The sequence below is a fragment of the Physeter macrocephalus genome, chromosome 13 (genome assembly GCF_002837175.3).
Source record: "Physeter macrocephalus isolate SW-GA chromosome 13, ASM283717v5, whole genome shotgun sequence".
In the NCBI taxonomy this organism is placed as follows: Eukaryota; Metazoa; Chordata; class Mammalia; order Artiodactyla; family Physeteridae; genus Physeter; species Physeter macrocephalus.
The window spans coordinates 2,911,171-2,931,733 of NC_041226.1; the positions used below are offsets into that span (position 1 = coordinate 2,911,171).

Here is a 20,563-nt window from a genome sequence, read left to right on the forward strand (position 1 = left end):
CTGCTGAAATAATACAGCTCCGACCCCCAACAGCTGTATAATCCCCCTCTTCTACCTGCTGTGGTAGAAACAATTCTCGTTCCAGGTGGGTACCAGGTATTACCTACCACCTTGTTACAAACTCACTGTACGTTTATCTTTCTAGAGAGATTCATTTTCTGAAATGGTTCTGCAGAAACTGAACTCTGGGTCATGTTCACCACAGCACACAAATAGTTTTCTAGTATATGTTTTTAAAAATGGCAGATACTTAAACCATAAAACACTGTATGGAATGTACAAAGAGTTCAACTCACCCCAGAATCCTCGGCAATTAGGAGAGTTGAATTCAGTCAGGTGTGTTGCCACCTTGTGTTTTAGTGGAGGATTAAGTAACTGAATATTCTGCTTATAACATCCTTATATGTGCTATGGATGTGTTTAAAACTAGATAAGGACACAATTTCAACCTGCAGATTACAAAGAAGTGTTTGTTTTGAAGTCAAATCACATTTTGTGTCCCTTAGGGAAATCGACTTGGTCGAGGAATTTGGTAAGTACCGGAGCTGGCAGCTGCAAATCCAGTTCTGTTTTACCGTGCGCTGTGACCGCTTCCCCCACCCCACCCCCCGAGGAAGGAAATACTTTCTTAACTACTATTTTGTTTTCTTCCAATGGTGTTTAGAGGAAAAAACTATAGGCCCTTGAAGGGATCTTCCCTGAGGCTCCTGGGCACGGACGGCGGCGCTCCCTTCAGACCTGACGGCGACTCTGAAAAAGGTGAGCAAGCTTGAGGTTCACCTGTGAGGTGGTTATCGTTCAGAGATCAAAAGCACTGTTGTGTTCGATCTGAGTAGACCATACAAAGAGCCCCAGCACAACGCACGGTACCCTGACTCTAAGGAATGGCTCCGCGTTCACCTGAAATGTTGTGTCCTAAGTAAGGAGGTTAATAAAGGTGGCATTTGGTACATAACTGGAAGGTACGGATTCTGTTTCTTTACCTTCTGCTACTTAACATAATTCTTTACATTTACCTAGTAAGTAGTTAAATAAAACAGATGAAGCACCTTTAAAAATTACATTTCCATAAAAGAATAAGACCAACTAGAATGTTTATGCTTTCATATCACGACGCTGAGTAATTTCAGTCACTCCTCCTAGGGCCACCCCGATGCTACGAGCCATCATGCAGGACCCTCTTGCTTTGGGGCTGCAGGCTGGCCGTTCGCACACAGGAAGAGGGGACGCCACTGCCGATCTTGTCTTACAAACCCAACCCTACGGAGTGACAACTGGCGTGGCGCCCTCTGCACGTGGCCTCATTCATCCGCCGTGTAACAGATCACGTGAATTAAGGAGGTCGGGCAGAACAACATGAAGGAAAATGGTGACACAAGGCGAGCAGTTCTGTCACTGGTGTGAGCTGCGATCTGAGCACATGCTCATTTCTAGTTGGAACCACAGGCTTGTTTTTCTCTCATGAGTGTGATGTGGAAAAATATTTTTTCTTCACACAAAAATGTTTCATATGAAGAACAGAATTTCCAGAGAGATGATACAACCATCTTGGAAGCAGAGTAGAAAAATACACCAACCAAAAGACAAACACTGAAGAGGACTGAATATTTTTCTTTTGCTCGAGCCATATGTAAGCTAATATTTACGTGCAGACGGCGTTCAGACCCTGGAGTCAGGAAGGAGAAACGAAGCACCGCTGCTGAGAGCTTTCCCCCCAGAACGTCCGCATGAGAGCCACCCCGGAGCCTCCTCTGCCCACTCACAGCGGGCCGTCCACGCAATACCACACACTCCAGCCCAAAGGGCGCCATGCAGGCCATCACGAGCCAAGTAATGTCACTGTTACCCAGTCCACAGGGGCCCGCGGCCGGCAGTCCTACCCCGGGAGCTGCCCGGAGCTCCGTCCCTGTGGGCGGAAGTCCCAGGCTCCAGTCCTGGTGGGGCTCCTCCGTCTCCGCTGCACCACAGGGCCGGGACCCGAGCTGTTCCCCCATCGGTAAGAGGGTACTGATCACCCCACCTGAGAGGGCTGCTGGAAGATTCCATTAATCAGTACACGAAACCCATTTAAAACAGTGACTGGACGTAGCAGAATTCAACAAGGGCCGCAGGATCAGCCAGAAAAGTAGGGGGCACAAGCCTCCTGGTCGAGAGGGTGACCCGAGGCGCAATCACTGACGGGAGACCAGGGCATCGCCCCCAAAGCACAGCAGGGCTGGGCTACAGGAAACTGCAGGCAGTCTGCGCTGGCTGACCTGCTTTATACACTGGCTGTGGCAGTGGGCAGACCGAGCCTGGACGAATAAACCCTCCCAGAAAAGCTGACGGAACCGAGGTCCCCAGCGGGATTTTGTCACCTCCAGCGCCTGGCACGTGAGCAGCTCCAGCCCTGCCCGAGGGGACAGCAGGTGCAACGGATGTGCGCAAGGGACGTCACCTCAACGCATCACGAGCAGGACTGCTCCGTTACCACTAGGAAGACAGCATCCCCCTAAGACTGGGAGTCGTCTCCTAAATGCACCTGCGTCAGACAGGGACCGGCTGCATAGAAATGCCGCATCCGGAGAGCACCCAACATCACCCACGTTTCCTTGAAATATTTGTGAGAACATTCTAAGAAACATCATGACGGTCACTTCCATTCACAGATAAATTTTCAGTGGAAATACTTAAAAAACACAGGAAAACAAGCAGCGTGAGATGTCTAAGAGAAGACTGAATTTGGTTCTAATTTTTTGAGTAAAAAATCCACCCTGATGCCTTGGAATTTCTAACAAATGTATTGCTAGGCTTTCGTAAGGGACTAAGAAATGAGTTCTTTAGGCCAGAGAAAGACACTGTAACCTATTAAAATCTGAAAACAAATTTTCTGAGAATTTACAATAAGTTTCCTATTAGAGTGTTAGTAACATTTTGAGAGTTAAAGCCTGAAGTTTTTTCTCAATCTAAATAAATCACAGTCACTAACTTATTTGGGACACCATGAAACAGGTGGTCAGAACAAAGTGCACAGCTGAAGCATCGTTCTTCAAAACAAATAGACAAAATTGGAAACATCTTTCATTACAGATGACGCGAAACAAAACCCAAAGTGCTAATGTTAACATATAAACCTTAAAAAAAAAACCAAAAACACATCTCACGTTGGCTTACCTTGCACCATGAGCAGGGGCTCCTTGCCCCCGCCGTGCGCCAGCATCTCCCGGCGGTAGCGCTCCCCCGCCGCCCTGGGGAGAAGAGGACCGTCACTGGAGCCTGCACGCACCCACCCACACCCGCCTGAGTCCCCCAAATGAAGCCACACTGATGTCAAATTCAGAAACGCTGCCCTTCATTATCTTCTGGCTTCTAATAACCTACTCTACGAAGACAGACCAGCGGTGATATATTTACTATAAGAGCAAGCATGCTCCTTCTAGAAAGGATTGTTTAGTTTAATGTGGTACAGAACAAGTAGAAAATCATACCCCATTCTCCATCATCTTCAGGATTATTCTAAAGTGAGATTTGAAATCATTTATGCTCTTCTCTCAAAAAAGAGTTTGAAGTGGCACCCAACAGAGAGAAAAATAACACTCTGACCTAAGAGCAAAGTCAAAAAAGCTGCCAGGAGAGGGTTAATTACACCAGGCAGCCTTGGCTAAGGGTAACAGAGCATTTTCGCTCGGTGCTGCTCTTCATCAGCTGGATGCAATGAGGAACAGTGTCCGTAACACTCGAAGGGGGGCAGACAGAAACTCTCTAAGTTAATGGCTACTCTCTTTTTTTAAATAGAAAATGCAATTCCTTTAATGCAAATAAGTGAAGTTAAATAAAGTATGTTTTCATTCCACTGTTTCTGGAGGATCTTTACGTGGCAATGTCGCAAACACAGTCTCTAATCAGAAATGTTGGCAGCCCTTCACTCTGGGCAACAGGATGACATCAAACGCTCATCTTGGCTCCACCCGAAGGGAGCACTGAGGCCCCGCGGGCCCGAGGCAGGGGGCGCCGACAGGGCGGCCGAGAGGCCCCGCGGGGCCTCAGCTCTGCTGCTTCCAACCCGGAGACTCCTCAGAACTGGGATCAAAAAGGACCCTTTGGTAGGGGTTAGAAATTTTCTAGTCCACTGAGTATTGTTACTAGCTTACTTTTACATGCCCATAAAAGTATAGCAACTGCGTGCCTAGGCGAGAATGCGTACGTAAACAAGACATAAATACTGGGGAGTGCATGTATTTAAAAGTACGTGGTTTTCTAGTAAAGTGTGATTCCTTTAAACAAGAGAGTATTTTGCCTATTTTATAGAAATCTTCAGTAAAGAATTATAATGCCCAGAATTGATTTATGGTACTCAGTTTTGGCTTCAGAGCCTTTGAAAATAATAAAATTTTTAGAAGCAGAGCAAATGTCTACAGTGTGCAGAGGGTGGAAGACACAATAGCATGTGGCTACCAAGCGGTAAAACGTTTAAAAATTCTCCTACATCAGACTCAAGTTCAAAAGATCCTGGAATTGAATGTGATGGTTAGCTGCTGAGAAAACCCAGGCCTTTGCCAAGTGACATGAAGAGCCGAGGGGGTCGGGTAGGGGGAGAAGGGACTAGGAATTAGCAGACCTGGTTCTCATCTTAGTCCACTTGGTTCGCTGTGAAGCCTTGAACACATCACCCCCTCCGAGCCTCAGTCTCCTCTTATGAAAACTCCTGCTCCGCCAAGGCTGCCGGGCCTAACGCAACAACCTGCGTGGGAAACTCGAGGGCGCTCCCGGCATCTAAGGGGCCACGAGCCCCAACCCGCGCAGTGAGGCCGCCTGACCATGCGACCCGTGTGGTGCAGACAGGCCGCTCTGAATGACTGTGAGACCAGGTCCCAGTTAGTGCTTTGCTTTCAAAGGAAGCTCCTTCTAAGGACCCATGGAGCCAGCAGCTGGCTTCCCCGGGCTCCCGCGCGGGAGGAGGCCCAGGCACACGGCAGCCCCAGCGTCCTGTGGGGATGCAGCAGGCACGAAACCCCCGTCTTTTTACCTGTTAAACGGATCCCGGAGGAAGCACTCCCTCCAGACCATGGACGCCACTGCCCTGGACACCAGGTAGGAGTAGTATTTGGCACCGTAGCCCACGAGGTGGCTGAAGCGCAGCTGCCAGGCCTGCCGGACAGAAAGGGCACAGGAGGCGGTGAGGCTGCATCCAGACGCCGTGCGGGCCCGGCGCAGGGGGGCGTCCCTCACGGGCGGTCACTTTTCACGTGGTGCACGCCGTAAGGACTGCAGCGGGGCCCCTCGAACCCCTCGCGCCGCGCCCCGACCCCCAGGACCTCGGAGTGAGGCTGTTTGTGGAGACGGGCCTCTCGAGAGGTGACGGAGGTAAAACGAGGCTGCCGGGGCGGCCGCAGGCCACCAGGGCTGGATACGCAGGTCCTTGTGCGACGGGGGAGACCACGCCAGGACGGGGCAGGAAGGCGGCCTCAGGAGAACCAACCCCGACACCGGACTGTTCTGTACAGGTTCACTGCCCCTGGACTCGTGCCTGGCAGACACAGAGGGAGGCCACCCAGACACGCGGCATGGCGTAGCAACGGGGCAGCACGCGGGTCCCACGATCCCGGCCTGCTGGGAAGCCTGGCCACTGGGTCGGGAGAGGGCGCTCTGGCCCGGCACTGGGTGCCGTTCTTCTTGAGGACAGTGACGATGTTACTGTGAGAAAGGCCACGTGAGTTCCCAGGGAAGAATACCCTTCCACTGGAAAACTCTTTTCCTGCAAGTACTGTTCTTTTTCTGGACCTACAAGCTGAAAGAAAACAAGTACGTTCTGGGTGGTTAGTAGGAAGAGGGTTATCCAAGTGCAAAGGCATAGGCTGCCCACAGCACGGTGGTGGCACCCCTGCCAGAAAAGGCAGAATTACAGAAGCCATCCTCAAATGACACGGTTGTTAACTTAAAAATTTTTACTGAAACAAATCTGACATGCAGTAATACTCGACTGTCTTTTCATGTGTGCTTTAGCTGATGGTAAAATTTTTAGGAAAAAAAATTGAAGCCGAAGTTTTTAAACTAAGGTAATCGTTATCTGATAAATCTTTTCACCCCCTGGAAAATAAAGTATAAAGTTTAATCATGACCACAAATGTTTAACTAGATAAAACAATTTCCACCTAACTGATCAAGCCACAAACTGCAAGCGAACAGACAGTTCCCTGCGAACGGCGGGGCGGCGGGTCTGGGGACACCTCGAAGTCCCCCATGTGGCACACAGGGGCCCGGCGGTGGAGCCCCGGAGCCCGGCGCTCTGAGTGGCGTCCCGCACCTCACGACGGGCGCTCGGCCTGGGCTGGGCGCGGGGCAGGCCGGCCAGCTCTCAAGCTAGAGCTGGAACAGGAGGAGGTCTGGCAGAGGGAACGGGAACCCTCGGGACCCACCCTCCCCTTTCCAACCGGGATGCGACTGGAAGCAAAGGGGGCTCGCGAGCCGTGGCCCTCCGTCTGTGTGCGACACCTCGCCCGGCCCTCTGTGAGGGTGAGACCCCAGGGGTGGGGCACCAGAGCCCAGCGCGGCAGTCCCCGACTCCACACGGCCACCGCTGGCGCTGGGCGGTACACTCGCAAGGCTGTCACGGAAACCAGACCCCAGGGCACAGGTGCCGGCACCCAGCAGAGCAGCGGTGCCGAGGCCCGGCAGCTCGCCCGGCAGGATCCACACCTGGATACCTAGACACACAGAGTCCACGGCATCTGCCTCCCACCAGCCTCCCACCTGGACAGAGCTACTCAGGCACGGCGCACACCTTGCTGTCTTGCTCTTAAATTACCGGTTTCCATACCCCAAGACATGCTAAGCACATTATACCACCTGACACCTTTCATCAGCGGTCTGTAAGTTTATGGCACACTAAGACCTACAATCCCATCGCTGTTTGACCACGAACAGCTGAACTCCTGATAATTCAGCCTAATGTTAAGTCCTTGTTACCACTTCACTCATTCACCTGGAAAAATAAAAGACAGCATCTGATTTTAAGCTCTGGAATTATGTTATCCTCCTCCTTTTATCTCCAAGTTCCCTTCTTCTGAAAGGGACCTTTGCCAGACGAACAAAAGTTTTCACCCATCCTCTGAAGCACAAGGTGAGGATCTGGTCTTAAGAACAAAGGACTCAGAAGCCTCGGCGGTCTCTCTTTTGCTCTGACCAGAGGTGTGGACCGCCCCACCCTGACACGAGCCCGCCACCTGTCTGTCTGGAGTTAGGCAGTCTCGGTGACCCGTGCTTAAGACAAACCTCGGGGCGGCAGCAGCGTGCAGGGCCCGTGAACACGGCCGCCAGCTGGCGCCCTGGGGAGGAGGCCCTCCGAGGGCCCCGATCTGCTACAGCCCTTTTCTTACCCATGACACTCGGCTGTGCAAATGAGAGACGGGCCCAGGAATGGAAAGGAGCAAAGCAGTCAGTTACTTACACCCGTTTTCAGTTTCAGACCTAGATGAGGGACCCATGCAGAGCCAGCACCCAATAACTACACGTTAGAAGTTGAATGACCGAGCTAATCATTTCTATTATCCTCTCAAATAGCACATCATTTCTCCACTTCCAGTTACACATGTATAAGTGCATTTAACTAAAATTTTAAAACAATCTTATTACTAAAATATTAAACCACATGAGAACAGAAACGACATCATCACTGCTTTCTTGGTTTGGGTCACACAGAACTGACATTTCCTTAAGAACAAGGTCCACGAGGCTGTGCCTGTGTCTAGATTCAGCACAGGGCCTGGGGCACAGCAGGAACTCAACAGCTGTCTGCTGGATGGGTAGACGGACAGGTGGACAGATGGATGGACACTACAGGATTGCGTCACAGTGACGCTCCGTGTTCCCGACAGACTGGACTTTGGACTGAGATGAGGAATAACATCCAGATCACAGGCAAGAGGACATCACAGTGCTACAAACACATTTTGGATCTCAGGCTATTAAAAATAGTTTTTTGTTGTTTTTTAAAGAATTCTTTGACTACATTATGTGACAGTTAAGACTTCTGAGGCTAGTTTTGGCACCAAATGTTTGGCGTCTGTGTGGTGTGTCCTCATGTGTGATTCAATCCCCGTCAAGCTTCACAGACTCTAAACAAGCCATGGGCCAGCAGTACCACACAGGCTTCACGGTGCAGCTGCTGTAACAGGACTAAAGGACAGCAAGACAGAAAGCAGCAAGCTCCTGAGCTAGGCTCGGCTCTGCGGGCAGACCGCCGGGCTTTTCACACTCTCCGGAGTACAATACTGTTGGCTTGTGGATTATGTCCTATGATACCCAACCACGGGCATCCAGAAGTGTCCATTTAACCACAGCAGGGAGCAGGAGACACTCCCCACCTGCTTCTCATGTTCGTATCCCCGCTTTCTTAATGTGTGTGTATATATGTTTCCCGTGAAGGAGTACAGACTAGTACTTCTAATTTAATAATAAGTCCCCACTGACATTTTACCAAAACCCATGAAACAACAGTGCCAAACAAACAGGAATTCTCAGTTTGGAATAAAACTGAGAATTTATTTTAGATGAAACACAGCCGTTGTGGTGGACACACTCTCAGGTGGCCTCCGTGGATACCAGTGTGAAATCTCCTCACCGTGGGTGTGGCCAGGACCAGAGCCTTGCTTCTGGCCACCAGAACTGGCAAAGGAGGCGGGATGTCACAGCCACAGCGAGTTACTCACTTGAGATGTCTGCCAGGCTGCAGACCCACTGCAGAAACCCTCCTGCTGCCCGAGGTCAGCGGCCCTGGTGGGAAAGCCCACCAGCAGGGACCCTGTGGGATCTGGGGGTGGCCTCTGGGGCCCCGGGGTGTCCAACAGCTGACAGGCAGCAAGAAGTTGGGCACCTCCATCCTACAAGTGCACAGATAAGAATTCTGCCGAGCGACTTCCCTGGTGGCGCAGTGGTTAAGAATCCGCCTGCCAATGCAGGGGACACGGGTTTGAGCCCCGGTCTGGGAAGATCCCACATGCTGCGGAGCAACTAAGCCCGTGCGCCACAACTACTGAGCCTGTGCTCTAGAGCCCGTGAGCCACAACTACTGAGCCCGCATGCCTAGAGCCCGTGCACTGCAGCGAAGAGTAGCCCCGCTCGCCACAACTAGAGGAAGCCCGCACGCGGCAATGAAGACCCAATGCAGCCAAAAATAAATAATTCAAATAAATCAACAATTAAAAAAAAAAAAGAATTCTGCCGAGAACCCAGGTGAAGCAGCCAAGCCCCCAGGTGAGCCGTGGGCCCGGCCAACAGCCCGACTGCAGCCTTGTGGGGCCCCGAGCACGGGGCACGGCCACACGGGGCTCCGCCTCCTGACCCGCGGGGGCCGTGAGCTGTGTGCTGCTGCGGCCACTAGGCGCACAGTAATTTGTCCCACGGCAATAGAAATTAACACCGTTATCTATTTCAACATGAGAGCTGTGTCCAGAAATACTAACAAGAGAAGTAAATGGAAAATATGGAAGGGCGCCTATATTTATTAAATGTATACCCCTGTGTCTTCATGGATATCTTTTGAGGAAGGTATTTTTACAAATGCTTCATAATTTTCAGTAAATATTTTAAGCTTACATTTTACAACAGACTCAAAGGCGTAATTTGGTCAAGGCTGCCGGCAGAGACCGCCCAGTGCCCCTCGTCCGTTCAGAACAGAGCTGCCCCTCTGCCGCTAAGCTGGAGCAAGGCCTGTGGCCACTGTTCTCCAGGCTTCCTCTGGGCTCAGGGTGGCTGTGCACCTACTTCCTGCAACCCGACGTGAATGGAGAGAACGTACTTACCAGGCGCTTCAAAAGAAAGCTGCTCACACCCTCGACCTCCTTCCCCTTCCTGCTACCCTTAAAGGAGCGAGAACCGGACCCACACCTGGGACTCAGATAAGCCACATGCCGAGGAGCCGCCAGCCCACCGGCCCTACCTGCTCAGCTCTGCCTTGTTGGGCAGGAGGCAAGGAGCTTTATCTTACTTAAATCACTGTATCTGGGGGTCTGTCACAGCACCTTAGCCTATACTCCAACAGACGATCACACAGGATTCAGACCCGGCTGTCTTTCTGGAAAATTCCGAGCCCCCGCGTCACTGCTTCTCTGCACTGCACACCCCAAGTATCTCAGATGGGACCTACTGCTCCCTACAAATGGGAAAGTTGCAACCGTCTTGATTTCAAATTCCTGACCCCCCAGCAGATCCCCATGCCATATTCCTGGGTTGATGCTTGACACCTACAACTTGTAAATTAATTTCCATCACGTCAGCTTCAACACGCATCAAAACACACCACATAGCTATTTTTACAGCTAAAAAGGAAAGGAAAGCCCCTATACAAGTTGATATAAGAGCGAGTATTATACTAAGAATAAGTTAAAATGCTGACACTGCTGGACCAGGGGGAGGACTCAGGGACATGCGGGTGGCTCAGTGCTGACATCGGCAAGAATGTGGCTGAAGCATAATGATACCAATCCTAAGTATAACAATAGTTACGATGTTAACACTGCTCTCCAACAGATAAAAATACACAGCAGCCACAAATCCCTCCTGCATGTTACCATAAAAGTCTGAATAATTTGCAAAGTGCCAATATGAGAATGTTATGAGATCTCAATGACAACTAGAAACCATTTTCTCTGCTAATGGTAGACTTACGGCTCATTTTAAGGAGACTACACCCAGTCTTATAAGAAAAAATGACTTCTAACTACGTGACCAGATCTCTTTAGGCAATTAATAGTAACACAAAACATTAACTGTCAATTCTATTTATATATAAATATTGAAAAAAAAAAAAAAAGCTCTGCAGAACAAAATTTAAAACCCCCTGGAAATACCCGTATGTGTCTATCAAAAGCAAATCCATGAGCAGAACAAAGATGTAGCCAGTTCACATGGAAATGCATTTATTAGATGAAACATGGGAAGGTAACGTTAATCAAATTAAATGAGATAATTAGGTGAAAAGCAATTGACAGAACTGGAAACTAGACATGCTGGGTTTTTTCTTCCTAATCAAAGCTCCTTAATATTGCTTTTCCCCTTGCCTGTAACATCTCAAGGAAAAAATGGCAGATTCTTCATTTTAAAGGAACCCGTGGTCAAGTAATAAGGACTTCCACAGAAAAAGAGAGCCTCTGTGGTCAGGAGGGCAGCCCAGGGGAGCAAGGGGAGCCTCCACAAGGACAAGACACAACCCAGAAGCTCTGGTGTTGGTACTAAAACAACCAAACCACACTCACAAAACGGCAACAGTAAGTCCGTACCTATGAATAATTACTCTAAATGTAAACGGATTCAGTTCGCCAATCAAAAGACACAGATGGGCTGAATAAACTAAGAACAAGACCCAACAATATGCTGTGTTTAGCTTTAGTCTTTTCAAGGAACTAGAAAAAGAAGAACAAATTAAACCCAAAGTCAGCAGAAGGAAGGAAATAACAATCAGAGCAGAAATAAATGAAACAGACTAAAGAGACGATAGAAAAGATCAGTGAAACTAAGAGCTGGTTTTTTGAAAAGTTAATCAAAACAGACAAACTTTTAGTTAAATTCACTAAGAAAAAAATGCACCAAGGAGTCAAATAAAATTAGAAATGAAAGAGGAGACACTACAACTGATGCCACAGAAATACAAAGGATTGTAGGTGACTACCACGACAATTAGACACCAACAAAAAGGACAACCTAGAAAAATGGATCATCCATAAAACTCCAAGAGGAAAACATAGGAAAATACTCCTTGAATTGGCCTTGGCAGTGATTTTTTCAATTTGATACCAAAAGCAAAGGCAACAAAGGAAAATTAAACAAGCTGAGCAACATCAAACTAAAATCCTTCTGTAAAGCAAAGGAAACCATCAACAAAATGAAAAGGCAGCCTGTGGAATGGGAGAAAATATTTGCAAATCATATAACAAATGATATGATATCATTATATAATATCTAAAATATGTAAAGAATCCATACCACTCAACAGAAAACAAACAATCTGCTTAATACAGGGCCAGAGGATCTGAAGACATTTTCTTCCAAAGGAGAAAAACAAATGGCCAACAAATACACAAAAAGATTCTCAACATTGCTAATCATTACGGAAATGCAAATCAAAACCACAATGAGATATCACCTGACACCTGTCAGAATGGCTTAATAATACATACATTAAAAAAAAAAAAACAAAAACAAGAAGAGGGACTCTGCTACTGTCTTCGTGGCTGCGCGGTTCAACAACGGCAGCAGGGCCACCGTGGAGGCCAACTGGAAAGGATGGGCGTGTCCTTCGTGGACTATGGGACTTTCTGCTCGTGCATGAAGAAGGGAACACAGAACAGGAACTCCTCGGCGGGGAGACGAGCCAAGAGCAGGGGTGCAGCCCTGGCCTCCGCACCCCGGGGGCGGGGCCGGTATCGAACCGGTGGGAGCAGAGGCTCCTGCAGCTCCGCCTTCCCCCCCTCGCAGGGACCCTCAGAGATATGTAACTATTGTCTCCAACCTACAAGCCGGAAGCCCCTCTCCTGTGAGATCAAGCTGAGGTACAAAGAGGGGAGGACACCTGGAACCATGTGATGTCAACTAGGGCTCAGCACCTTCCTGCAGCAAACAGGTCAGGGACCCGGGAGCTTCCCTTGGAGCCCCAGCTTGCCCCCCTCACTCTGCATGCCAGCAGTCAGGAACCTGTGCGGCTCCCTCCCTACTTCCCTCCGTTTCCATTCCAATGACACTGCAGCTTGAGGCCTTCTCCAGCAGTGATGAAGGGGCACTGCCGACGGTGGGGGACACGCGAGGTCTCCCCCCAGCCCGCCGCGTCCTCACGGCAGCGGGAAGGCTGTGCTGCCAGCTCCCTCCTCTCGCTGGTTGGGGCCCTGGCGCGGTGTGTCCCCGGTGTCAGACCAGAGTCCTGGGCTCAGGACCGCCGCCCCCAGCATGGTACCCCTCTCCCCTCTATTCTCTGGTCGGCACCCGGATCATCCTCGTGGACGGGCTGGGGAAGGTGATCTACGGACGGGGGGGATGAAAACACACTTGCTTCATATTTTCAAAATACTCTCCCAGTTCCAAAGGAGTTTTATCGTGCCCTCAAAGTCTCCAGAGAGAAAACTGGAGAGGCCGTTCCTCCTTCCCTGACCTCCTGGAGCCCCTGCCGTCTATCCCGGCAGCGCCGTCCACACCGGCAGCGGCGGCCGGCACCTCACCCACAGGTGCGCACGTGCTCACGCTCCCCACCGCGGGTGGGGAGCTTTGGTGTCATGGCTCCAAAGTCATCCATCCACCTCTCCATGCACGGGGGGCCTTCACAGACGCCGCCCTCACGGCCACACTGCGGCCGGGGAGGCGGACACTAAACAAGGGCCACCCGGCCTGGCGCTGATCACCGTGAGACGCCCGGACCCTCACCTTGATCACGCCCGCCCGGCAGGGCTGCCGCGCGGATTGCACGAGGGCGAGTAGGGAAGAGGCCCGCGCTGTGCCGGCCTGGGGGGGCCCCCATTTATCAGCCGCGGACCTGATCCTCCGCCGTCGGGGACAACACTGTGACCAGCACGGTGTCCTCAAGAGACAGTCACAGAAAGCGGGTAACAAGGTAGGAAAAGTGGAACCAAACTGCTGTAATTTGGACATAACTGACATCTGTAAGTCCAGATTCTCTTTCTGTAATTAACTAGATTCAATAATCCCTGAAATTATTAAGATGTCAACAAATAGGTAAAAAAAATAATGTACTGACTATACACACACACACAGTCAATTTCTGAAGTGACAAAACCAAAGATATGTACCCAACTGCCTTGGTTGGAATAACTGCTACTTTGCAAACTCATTTCCTAACTCGCACGGTGAAAGATCCCTCTGCATCATATTAAAAGTGTATCTGGGGCTTCCCTGGTGGCGCAGTGGTTGCGCGTCCGCCTGCCGATGCAGGGGAACCGGGTTCGCGCCCCGGTCTGGGAGGATCCCGCGTGCCGCGGAGCGGCTGGGCCCGTGAGCCGTGGCCTCTGAGCCTGCGTGTCCGGAGCCTGTGCTCCGCAACGGGAGAGGCCACAACAGAGGAAGGCCCGCGTACCGCAAAAAAAAAAAAAAAAAAAAGTGTATCTGCTGTTAACCTTCATCTGCGTTGCCTACGATGTGTTAACACAAAAGGCAGACGTGTGCAGTAAAGACATATGTCTCACTGAGGGGGATGCTCCTGGTGATAGAGAGGTAAGAACGCGCTCCCCGCCGGAGCATGCGGTCCCTGCCCCGCCTGTAAGGCAGGCCCTGGGCCCCCGCCAGAAGTTCCCTGAGCGGCAGCACAGAAGTGCAGCCCGGGGCTCACGATGCTATGTCATCTGCAGGTCATGTCACTACCTGCATTTTGTACAGAGTAACTGACAGAAATAAAGTTCGTGACTGATCCGCTGAAATTACCAGGACTGCCTGCTTTCAATCAACATGTCATCAGTCCTCCCCGATTATCTCGTCTGAAGATTGTCCAAAATTCCTGATGTAACAGCTTTTAGCAATTTCTTACCAAAAAAAAAACACCCCCAACAAACCCTGCTCTATTTGTGGTTGAAACATATGGAAAACCTGGGTAATGCCAACAGTGCATACTACTGCAACTCAAAACAAGTTTGGATAAAAAGAATCAACACCTAAGTATTATTATAACTTGCATATAAAAACACTATCAACGGGCATTACTTCACGACGCTATAATAATAGGTGCTACGGGTAGGCTTTCTTCTTCTCCTATCTCCTGAGTTTGAAAGTTCAAAGTGTGATCTTCCAAAGGGTCAGCTGTGAGCAGTGGCTTGTTTAAGGCTGAAATGGACTGATGGCCTTTTACTTCCTTCTAAATCTCTAGGGTACTAAGTCTCACTCCATGTCACAACAGCCAGCACACCTTCTGCGCTGGCTGACCTCCAGCTGGCCTGGCAGTGCAATGTCCTCCTCGCGGGAAGGAGCACAGCCCACCAAGTGTCCCCCATCACAGCCCTGCCCTGCTCCCCGGCGGCTGCCGGCATTCACTCTGTTTAAAAATTCAGATAAAATTCACACACCATAAAATTTACATTATTATTATTATTTTTTTTTTTTGTGGTACGCGGGCCTCTCACGCTGTGGCCTCTCCCGTTGCGGAGCACAGGCTCCGGACGCGCAGGCTCAGCTACGCGGGCCTCTCACGCTGTGGCCTCTCCCGTTGCGGAGCACAGGCTCCGGACGCGCAGGCTCAGCGGCCACGGCCCACGGGCCCAGCCGCTCCGCGGCATGTGGGATCCTCCCGGACCGGGGCACGAACCCGCGTCCCCCGCATCGGCAGGTGGACTCGCAACCGCTGCGCCACCAGGGAAGCCCAAAATTTACATTTTTTAAGTGATTTTTAGTATATTCACAAAGCTGTGCAAACATGACCGCTATCAAATTTTCATCATCCCCCAAAGAAACCCCTTACCCTCTAGCACTCACTGTGCTCTCCTTCCCCCAGCCCCTGACAACCATCTTCTCCTTTCTGTCTCTATGGATTTGCCTATTCTGAGTATTTCATATAAATGGAGTCACACAGTAACTGGCACTTTGTGTTTGGCCTCTTTCACTTAGCATACTGTTTTCAAGAGTCAACCACGTTGTAGTATGTGCCAGTACTTCATTCCCTGTTACGGCAGAATAATATTCTACTACATGGATATACAATATCTGCATATCCATTCATCCAAACGTCAACTAAAGTACATTTGGTTTGCTTCCACTTTTTAGCTATTACGAATAAGGCTGCTGTTAACATTAGTGTACAAATTTGGGGGTAGACATATGTTTTCATTTCTACTGAATATATACCTAGGAGTGGAATTGCTGGGTCATACAGAAACTGTGTTAACTTTGAGCACTGGCCCAACTATTTTCCAAACCTTCTGCACCACTTTGCATCCCCACCAGAGTTGTATTAAGGCTCCAGTTTCTCTACATCCTTGCCAACACTTGTTACTGTCTCTTGTTATTATATCCATCCCAATGGGCAAAAAGTGGTCAATCTCATTGTGGTTTTGATTTTGCACTTCCTTAAGGACTAATGTTGTTGAGCATCTTTTCCTGTGCTCATTGGCCATCTGTGTATCCTCTTTGGAGAAATGTCTATTGAAATCCTTGGCCCATATTTAATTGGGGTTGTCTTTTTATTGTTGAGTTATAGGAGTTCTTTATGTATTCTTGGAGATTAATACCCATTAGATATCTATTCTCCCATTCTGAGTTGTTGTTTCCCTTTCCTGATGCTGTCCTTTGAGTACAAATTTTTAAATTTTGATGATTCCAAATTATCTTTTTGGTTTTTTGGTCTTTTTGGTTTGCGCTTTAGCTGTCAAATCTAAGAAACCACTGCCTTATCCAAGGTCACAAATCATCACACCTATGGAGATGATCATGTAATTTTTATCCTTCATTGTGTTAATATGGTGATTACACTGATTGATTTGCAGACGTTAAATCATCCTTGCATCCTTGGAATAAATTCCACTTGATCATGGTGTGTGGTCCTTTTAACGTGCTGTTGAATTTGGTTTGTTAATATTTTGTTGAGGATTTTTGCTTCTATGTTCATCAGGAACACTGGTCTCTAACTTTCCTTCCTTGTGTCCTTGTCTGGCTTTGGCATCAGAGTAATGCTGGTCTTGTAAAATTAATTCGCAAAGTGTTCCCTTCTTTTCTGTTTTTGTAAGAGTTTGAGAAGTATTGGTATTTTTTTCTTCAAATGTTTGGCAGAATTCACAGTGAAGCCATCTGGTCCTAAGCTTTTGTTTGTTGGGAGAATTTTGATGCCTGATTCAATGCCCTTACTAACTAGTAACTGGTCTGTTCAGATTTCCTATTTCTTCCTGATTCGATTTTGATAGATTGTATGTTTCTAGGAATTTATCCATTTCTTCTGGGTGGTCCAGTCTGTGTGTGTAATTGTTATGGTCTTCTTACAATCCTTTGTATTTTTGTATCATCAATTGTAACGTCTCCTCTTTCATTTGTAGTATTATTTGAGTTCTCGCTTTTTCTTGGTTAAGTGTAGCTAACAGTTGTCTGTTTTGTTTTTCTTTTCAAAAAACCAGCTCTTAGTTTCACTGATCTTTTCTACTGTCTTTTTAGTCTCTATTTCATTTATTTCTCTCCCATCTTTGTTATTTCCTTTCTTCTGCTAACTCTGAGTTTAATTTTGTTTTCTTTTTTTGTTCTTCTTCCTCTAGTTCCTTGAGGTTTATAGTCAGGTTGTTTATTTGAGGTATTTCTTTTTTCTTAAATGTAGGTGTTTATGGCTATAACCTTCCCACTTAGAACCACTTTTGCAGCATCCCATAATTTTTGATATGTTTTGCTTCCATTTTTGTTTCAAGATATTTTAAATTTTTTCTTTTTATTTCTTTGACCTGTTGGTTTTCCAGGAGTATGTTGTTTAATTTCCACATATCTGTGCAATTTCCAGCTTTCCGCCTGTTACTGATTTCTAGTTTTATGGCATTTTGGTCAGAAACGATAGCTGGTATGATTTCAGTCTTCTTATATTTGCTAAGACTTGTTTTGTGACCTATCATATTGTCTATGCTGGAGAATGTTGCACGTGCACTTGAGAAGAATGCGTACCTTGCTGCTGTTCAGTGGAATGTTCTGTGTTTGTCAGGTCCATCTGTATAAAACATGGCTCAAGTCCAGCGTTTTCCTGTTGATTTTCTGTCTGAATGATCTATCCATTGCTGAAACTGGGATACTGAAGTCCCCTAGTATAAGGTTGTCTATTTCTTCCTTCAGATCTGTTAGTATCTGTTTAATATAGTTAGGTGCTCTGATGTTAGGTGCATATATATTTATGACTGTTATATTTTCTTGATGAATTGACTGCTTTATCATTATGTAATAACCTTCTTTGTCTCGTTACCATTTTTGGCTCAAAGTCTCTTCCGTGTGATGTAAGTATAGCTACCCATACTCCCTCTTTTTTTTTTTTTTTTTTGCGGTACACGGGCCTCTCACTGCTGTGGCCTCTCCCATTGCGGAGCACAGGCTCCGGACACGCAGGCTCAGCGGCCGTGGCTCACGGGCCCAGCCGCTCCACGGCATGTGGGATCCTCCCGGACCGGGGCACGAACCCGCGTCCCCTGCATCGGCAGGCGGACTCTCAACCACTGCGCCACCAGGGAAGCCCCACCCATACTATCTTTTGTTTTCCATTTGAATAAACGTCTTTTCCCATCCTTTCACTTTGAGTCTGTGTCCTTAAAAGCTGAAGTGAGTCTTTTGTAGGCAGCTTATTGTTGGGTTTTATTTTTTTAATCCTCCAGACACTCTATGCCTTTTGATTGGAGCATTCAGTCCATTTACATTTAGAGTAATTATTGATTGGTAAGGACTTTTTCATGCCATCTTATTAATTGTTTTTCTGGCTCACTTGTAGTTTCCTTATTCCTTTTCTGATTAACTTCCTTTGTAACTTGATGATTTTCCATAGCGGTACGCTTTGATCTCCTTCTCTTTATCTTTTCTGAATCTACTGTAGGTTTATACTTTATGGTTACCATAAGGTTTACATAAAACATGTTATAGATATAACTGTCTATTTTACACTGAGAACAATTTAACTTTGATCACATAAAAACACTTACCCTTCTTTTACTCCTTTTCTTATATGTTTTTGATGTCAGAATTTACATCTTTTTATATAGTGTATCTATTAATAAATTACCATAGCAACAGCTTTTTGGTTTTTGCGGTACACGGGCCTCTCGCTGCTGTGGCCTCTCCCGTTGTGGAGCACAGGCTCTGGACGCACAGGCTCAGCGGCCATGGCTCACGGGCCCAGCCGCTCTGCGGCATGTGGGATCTTCCCAGACCGGGGCACGAACCAGAGCGGGGCACGAACCCGTGTCCCCTGCATCGGCAGGCGGACTCTCAACCACTGCGCCACCAGGGAAGCCCAAGAGCTATTTTTAATACTTCTGTCTTCTAACCTTTATACTCGAGTTAACACCATGTTACAATATTGAGTATTCTGAACCTGATCATATGCTTGTCTTTACCGATATGTTGTATGTTTTTATGTTACTAATTAGCCTTATTTCATTTCAGCTTGAAGAATTCCTTTCAGGTTTAGTGATGCAAGCAAGGCAGATTTAGTGGTGATGAATTCCTTCAGCTCTTGTTTATTAGGGAAAGTCTTCATCTCACCTTCATTTCTGAAGGACAACTTTGCTGGGTAAAGTATTCTTAGTTGGCAGTTTCTTTTAGCACTTGGAATATTCATCCCATTCTCTCCTTGCCTGTAAGGTCTCTATTGAGAAGACTGCTGATAGCCTTATGGGGTTGATTTCTGTGTATCAAAGAATTTTTTCTCTTGTAGCTTTAAAAATTCTTTTGTCTTTGATTTTAGACAGTTTTATTATTATGCATCTTGGAGAAGATTGTTTTGGATTGAAATTTCAGGGTGGCCTATTAGCTTCATGCACTTGGGATATCCAGATCACTCCCCAGGACTGGGAAGTTCTCAGCCATTAGTTCTTTAAATAAGCTTTCTACCCCTTCTCCTCCTCTCTTCTCCTTCAGGGACTCCAATGATAACGACATTACTTCTCTTGATGGTGTCCCATTAAGTCTGTAGGATTTCTTCAGTTTTTTTTTTTTACTCTTTTTACTTTTTGGTCCTCTGACTGGATAATTTCGATTGATCTGTCTTCTGTTGATTCTTTCTCCCACTTGGTCAAGTCTGCTGTTGAAGCTCTCTACTGAATTCTCCAGTTACGTTCTCTCTTTGTTGAACTTTTCATTTTGCTCTTATATTGTTTTCCTCTATATCATTGTTATTCTGTGCTCTCTTTTAGTTCTCTGAGTATCATTAGAACAATTATTTTGAGTTCTCTGTTGGACAGTTCCTGGATCTCCATTTCTTTGGGGTCAGTTACTGAGCCCTGAGGCACACATGGCAGTGGAGGTCAGCCCCAGGGGTCTAGGCTGGCGTCTCGCACTCATGTAGCTGCAGAGGCCTGAGGTGCAGTTCCCAGGCTCCACCAGGAGGGGTCAGAGAGGAAGTGGAGGGACTCAGGTGTCAGGGCACATGTGACCTGTGGGAGGACACTGGCGAAACCTACAGGGGTCTGCGCTGCGCTGCCCGTTGGTTTCTTTGGTGGCAGAACGTGCTGGGTTTGTCTGCAGAGCAGGTCTGCGATCCGCCATCACTCCTGCGACACAGATGCTGTTGGCGGCCCCTGCTTCTCCTCCTGGTTCCTCGCCATCTCTGTACATCTCACCTTTGCTGGTCTGGGGTGGGTGAAACTGAAGTGGACCTTTGCATGTGTCTGAAAGGCTGCGGAGGCTGGTCACCTCTCCTCCCCTCCTTTCCCAGTGAGGTGCACGCTGTCTGGCGGGGAAGCTCCCTCCAGACGTCGAGTGGGGCTGGCAGGGGGCTGGCAGGATGCAGCAACGTGCAGCTGCTCCCTTCTTGTCTTGTGAGGTTATTCTAAGGCTTTTTATTTCACTGTTTCTGAAATTTCTTAAGTGGACTCTAGGACTCTCCCAGAGATGTTTTTGCTCAGGGATAGCTAACTGTTGAGCTCTGTGGGGG

At 48.1% G+C, this 20,563-nt stretch overlaps 1 protein-coding gene across 1 annotated transcript in view; it reads right to left on the bottom strand.

Annotated features, from left to right (window-relative positions):
• MIPEP (mitochondrial intermediate peptidase) overlaps positions 1–20,563 on the bottom strand; it is a 140,282-nt gene that overhangs the window by 20,053 nt on the left and 99,666 nt on the right. Inside the window, exons 17-18 of the mRNA XM_024125872.3 lie at positions 5,006–5,127; positions 3,154–3,227 (exon numbers count right to left, since the gene is read on the bottom strand). Of these exons, the coding sequence (XP_023981640.1) occupies positions 3,154–3,227; positions 5,006–5,127 (196 nt within the window). The remainder of the gene's footprint in view (positions 1–3,153; positions 3,228–5,005; positions 5,128–20,563) is intronic.